General features: G+C 43.1%; 1 protein-coding gene across 1 annotated transcript in view; it reads right to left on the bottom strand.

The window, feature by feature from the left end:
- Positions 1–2,753: 2,753 nt before the first annotated feature.
- The window catches only part of EGFLAM (EGF like, fibronectin type III and laminin G domains), a 208,109-nt gene continuing 204,862 nt past the window's right edge, over positions 2,754–6,000 (bottom strand). The window contains exons 19-20 of the mRNA XM_007951579.2: positions 3,729–3,835; positions 2,754–2,908 (exon numbers count right to left, since the gene is read on the bottom strand). Coding sequence (XP_007949770.2) covers positions 2,754–2,908; positions 3,729–3,835 — 262 coding nt within the window. The remainder of the gene's footprint in view (positions 2,909–3,728; positions 3,836–6,000) is intronic.

Here is a 6,000-nt window from a genome sequence, read left to right as displayed (position 1 = left end):
TTTTAGTGCAAAATATTTGCATTTTCCTCTTGACAGGTTTCTACCTTGTGCAGGTTCTGGTTTTCACAGGTTTTATTGTAATATGTGACTGAAGTGGCACATGGCCATTCCAAACCTACGCCCTGAAAGGCCTTACGCATTTATTCTTGTGTCCTTGCCCTCTTGCATGAGAAGGGCATGCTCAAACTAGCCCACTGGTCCCAGGGTGAAAGACATATGGGGCAGATTCAAGTCACCTCATTCTCCCAGTTGATGCCATCCTAGGTTAGCCAATCCACGTATGCATGAGCAAATCCAGCTGAGACCAGAAGAACCACCTAGTCAAGCCCAGCCAAGCTGACTACTCAAGATGTGTAAGCGATTCATGTTGTGTGCCACTGACTTTTCATGGTGGTGTGCTATGCAGCATGACTGTGGTGACAGATAAGAGATACACTTACAGAGAAAACTGGGGCACTCCCAAGCCCAGGCTGAGTTCTTCCTAGCTCTCCTGCCCATGTGAACCCAGGTCTAATCCCTCAATGTTAGAGTTTTTATCCTCACAACCACTTCTACTGTAAAATCATCCAACGTCTCCGGCTTTTGTCTACTGAGAGGGTGAGAGAGTCTTGCCCTTCACTTCAGAAATAGCATTTTTTACTTTGATCTCTGTCCTGAGCCTCCATGTGGTCAGTGTCTCTTGGGTCCCTCTACCTCTGCTACCCTCTCACCTGCAGGATCTCTGTGGCCCTGGACCCATCTGGTGTCATCCTTCCACTGGCAGCCCACCCAGGAAGAAGGTGGTTCTGAATCTTCTTCAGCTTCAGCGCACACTCCCAGGCCCCCACCTCTGGGTCATTGCATTTTTCTCTGGATAACTCGCCTGGAACAATAGCTCATCAACAACACAACTCTTCTGGCTTCAGCGCAGCTGGATACTTCGTTAAAATCACAATGAATTTTTGGGCTGGAGACAATCTATTTAAAGTGTGCTAGGAAAAGCAGCTCTGTTATATCTTGAGAAGCCTCAGCAATCTCCAAGGAAGAGGTGTTAGAATGAGGGTGCTTAGGAGATGGTTGGACTCACTACCATGTGGATTTGTTCCAAATTATATTCACAAGGTGACATGTGCAGGAGAGGATGAGTTATTATTACTCTTATTCTTCTGGTCGGTGGGATCCTGGTCAGCAGAGATCCCTAAGACAGGAGGCCAAAGGCTGAGGCACAGGCTGAACCCCTCTGGCTTATTTATTCATCTTTTCGAATTCTTAGTGTGCCTGATACCAGGCTTTGCACAACCCTTAAAAGTCTTTGCTGAATGAATGTTGCACAAACAAGAGCCTGGTCATGACTGGGACTAATTATAGACTCTGTGTGAGTTGGATCTTATTTCTCTCCTCTTTGGGAGCAGCATGCATCTCACCTTTTCCTTAGTAACTCATGTCATGGGGCCCTGCCAGAGAGCCAGTTGTCTCCAGGGTCACATGCATCAATAGCAAAGGGGCACAGCTGGTGGTTCCAAAGGAAGAAGCTTTATTTCTCTGGTTCTTGCCCACATATGTGGACCATGGTGAGGGCATCTCCCCACCACGACATTAGCACTGTCTTCCTGAGTCAAACGGAAGGAATCCTTACAAATGCTGATTGTCTGGTGTTCATTAAGGGATATAGCTTCTACAAGGATCAGTAATAGCTACATGAATGCAAAAAAATGAATGAACGAATGAATGAATGATAGTGAGTTCTAGCCTTTTTCCTCCCCTTTATTCAAACTGAATCCGAATTTTCCTCCTCTTTTCACATAAAAATGACAATGACCCATCTCAGTAACACAAGTTCTTTTTAATCTGTTTATTCTGGAAAGCTTTATATTCATCTCTTTGAGCCATCAAGGTTACTGAAAGAGAATGGTCACCTGCCTGAGTTGCCACCTCATGTTCCCTGTCCTGCTCCACTGACACCAAAAGGACCCAAACAACAAGTCTCCTTTGAGAGAAAGTTTTTAGGAAAGCGTGCAAATTCAGGGTCGTCCACCCAAACTTTCAAAAGTATACCGTGTGGAGAGTCTGCAGCTATAAAAATATACACATACAAAAGTACAGCTACAAAATCATGGTGCCCGTTTCCCTAGATCTGCATTATAAAAAGACCAAAGGAGGAAAGGTCAACTTTGTGGGTAGAGCAGCATTACGATTATGGTCCTATGTTTAGTCTCCCCCTACCGTTGTTTACATGGAATAGTCAGAGTACAATGAACCAGATAGTGAGATGCTAAAAGAGTTAATCTGAACAATTAATTCATGGGCCAAGGTGGGAAATGCGGGTGTCAAGGTCACACAGTCATTCAGCTGTCAGTAAGAGTATCATGAGTCAGGGAAGGAGAGAAGTATTTTAATACTGCCCTTTGGGATTCGTTCTCTTCTTTTTTTGTTTTTTAAACACTATGAGTCACAACGCAGTCATTGAACTACAGGAGACAGCTCTGGAATTTGCATTGATGTGTGATCTCGGGCAGCCCCTACACATTCAATGGGCAAAGTCCGATGCCTCCTACACAGCATTCCATTTGGTTTGGTCCACAAGTATCAGCAGAGAAGGCTACCCGGGGGCTCCTATCTTAGTTCTCAGTTTCTCATCAAGGTGTACTTGCTCCTTGATGATGGGAAATACACCTGGTCCCAGTGCTTCTGTGTGTGCCATCAGGCAGGGTCTTCAGACCCTAGGGATTCTCTCAAGATAGAAGCCTCTGTCCCTTGGGCAAGGCAAGCTGGTGTTACTTGGATCCACATGTGTTGATGTTTTTCCCATCCATGGCATCTTCCACAAGGGAAATGTGGTAATCAGTGGACAGGGTGAAATGAGAGACACAGCCCACAAGGCCTCTCATGTATTGTCTGTTAGTGTGCAGAGCAATTTCCTTCATTCCACCTGCCAGGAAGCAAGAGGGTGAGAGGGTGAGCCAAAAGGGGCTGTCTTTAGCAGCAGAAGGTAGGGGCTCTCTTTATGGTATTTGAGTGTCTGCCACTAAAGTGTCCCCTCGCTGACAGGACGGGTGAAGGCTGTAGGTCCCTTGAACTGCTTAGTACCTCACGTGTCTATTTTGTAATTGTCCTTGAAGGAACAGGTTGACTTGGATCAATTGGATACATTGATAGACAACCAGAGGACATAAGTACACATGTCATATGTAGTCTCTGGCCCAATTTACCATCTCAAAACCAAATAGTATCTAGTAAATTTTGAAATATTTTAAATATCAAAAAAATGTAGTGTGTATGTGGAGGTGATACCGTCTTAAACTAAAACAAATGCAGTGATGTTTAAAAGGATGTTGAAGGCTCTCATTAAATTTAGAAACACTATGTGGCCTTTTGATAGAAACAACTATTCATTTTTATGTGTGGGTTATATGCCATTTATAGAAATAGCACTCACTTATATCCGAGAGGGGCTAGACAGATTCTCCTTCCTCAGAGAGGATTCATGGAGCTATATTTAGAAGGTTCCTGCTTATAAACAAGAAAAGCATGGTTTTCCTGGTGGATTGGTCCATTGCACAAAAGTATCTAAGTGATTCCCTTCCTGCCTTCAGCCATGACTCAGATGTCCAGGAAGTAGAAGAATGGGATAGCTTAAGAGCTTCCTGATTTCCAGGAATTTGCCTGATCCAGTGAAGTGCACAGCTACAGGGAGCCCCAGAGTGACAAATGGACAGGGTATAATTTAGATTTGGTCGAAGGTCACTCACCCACATACAGAGGAGCTCCATTGATGTTGAGCTGTCTCATCATGCCAGGTGACTTGCCTGTTCTGGCCCCATAGTCATCCACAGTTATCTTTCCTGATTGGCCATCCCTGTAAAAACCACCACCATTTTTTTTTTTTTAAATCATTAATTTCAATAAAAGTATATTAAAGTACCTACTGTGTACCAGGTACTGTGTTAAATGATAAGGCTACAAATATCAAATAAATGGTCCTGGACCTCAGTGAGTTTCTAGTCTACTGAGGAGGACAGTAAATCAGATTACTACTAACTACATAAGGTCACCACTCTATGGTAGAAGAATGCCCAGGGTGCTTTCTTCTTTTAGCTGTGAAATGACATAGGGGGTTATCTAACCTAGACTGGGGAGAAGGTGGTTATTGGAGAGAGACTGAGGGCCAACATCTCAACGAAACTTCTCTGAGATAAATTTTGAAGGTTAGGTAAATCAGATGAAGGAAAAGGGGACAGCTAACGCAAGAATGTAGGAGCTCCTGTGTGCAGTAGTTAAAACATTTGGTTACTAAACAAAAGGTAGGTGATTCAGATCCATCAGTTCAAACCCTCCCATGGCTGTGGGAGAAAGATATGCTAGGTGTTTCCATAAAGATATACAGCCTTGGAAATGAGGCAGTTCTACCCTGTCCTATAGGGCTGCTATGAGTTGGAATCAACTTGATGGCAGTGGCTTTGGGTTTTTGATTTGGTTTCATACAAGAAACAGCTGCAGTGTGAACAAAGAGAGAAAAGACAAATGGGTCAGTATAGAATGAGTATAGCAAATAATGGGGGGTAAAGATCAAGCCAGAAGTAGACAGTAAAGGACACCATAAGGAGTTTAGAATTTATCCTGAAGGTAAGAGGAAGTCAGTTGTTGTTACTGAGCATACACACAGCAGAGCATACACCAATTCCACAGTCTCCACGTGTACAATTCGGTGACACTGATCACATTCTTTGAGTTGTGCAACCATGCTCACCTTCTTTTTCCAAGTTGTTCCTCCCTCATTACCCTACACTCACTGCCCCCTAAGCTTCCTATCTACTCTTTCAAGTTGTTGCTGTCAATTTGATCTCACATAGAGATCTTAAATCTCAAAAGAGTACAGGCTCAAGATAGGCATTCTTTACTGGTTCAGCTAAACTATTGTTTGGTTATAAGAAATCTTCATGGGATACTATTTTCTTTATAAGAAAATTCAGTGTAGCTGCTGTATGGAGATTACATTATGGAAGGCAGATGGGTGGGTGAGACCTGAAGACACAGACATCATCTGGGAGGATGATGAGGTAGAATGGGAAGTAGCGGAGATGTGAGCTGAGTAGGAAACTGCCAAATGTCCTGAACATGATGAGCCTTGTGTTTTCCAGGACTCACTCATGACCTCACCTACCAAGTTATCCAGAAATGAAGCCAAAGTAGCTATTGTTGAGTTGATTTCCAACTCATGATGACCCCATGTGTTTCAGAGTGCATGCCATAGAGTATTTTGGAAGTAGATTCCCAGTCTTTCCTTCTGAGGCACCACTGGATAGATTTGAACTGCCAACCTTTTGGTTGGCACTTAACCATTTGTGCCATCCTGGGTCTCCTATCCAGAAAGGGCAATTGAAAATTCTCAGGGACTCTAAACCTGACACTATTTGTTCCATTTCTCTTCTCCTGGGACCTTCATCTAACAACAGAAGTACTGGCATTGCCTTAAGTTTGGAACTGCTACTCAGTTTCTCAAAATACATTGTTTAGTAATATGAACATAGTAATAAAACTATAGAGAAGACCAATGGAATGACTAACACAAATACCAGGGTATTAATTACTTCTAGGGGTGGGGCAGAGCAAATACAGTTTCTAAGGTTCTAAAGTAATGGCAAAAATTTTAAAAAGTGGAAGTAGCCTAAACAATAAGATTTGAAGTTTTCTTCAAGGTCCACAATCCCTAAAATCTCATCTCACTAGATAGTGAGGAGCTCTGGTGGCATAGTGCCTAAGGCATTTGACTGCTAACCAGAAGGCAATATATTGACAGGCAACTTCCAGAAGGGCAAACTGGACTCAGAAGAGGATGCGGAATGAGAGATATCATTGCTGATGCCAGATAGACCTCAACTGAAAGCAAAGAATACCAGAAAGATGTTTCCCTGTGTTTTATTGACTATGGAAGGTGTGTGAATCATAGCAAATTATGGATAATACTGTGAAGAGTGTAAATTCCAGAACACTTAATTGTGCTTAGGAGGAACCTGTACATAG

Source organism: Orycteropus afer, unplaced genomic scaffold (genome assembly GCF_000298275.1).
Source record: "Orycteropus afer afer isolate SDZICR_OR568_19922 unplaced genomic scaffold, OryAfe1.0 scaffold00300, whole genome shotgun sequence".
NCBI lineage: Eukaryota > Metazoa > Chordata > Mammalia > Tubulidentata > Orycteropodidae > Orycteropus > Orycteropus afer.
Note: the sequence above shows the minus strand (reverse complement) of the source record. Positions and strands in the feature narration are given on the sequence as shown.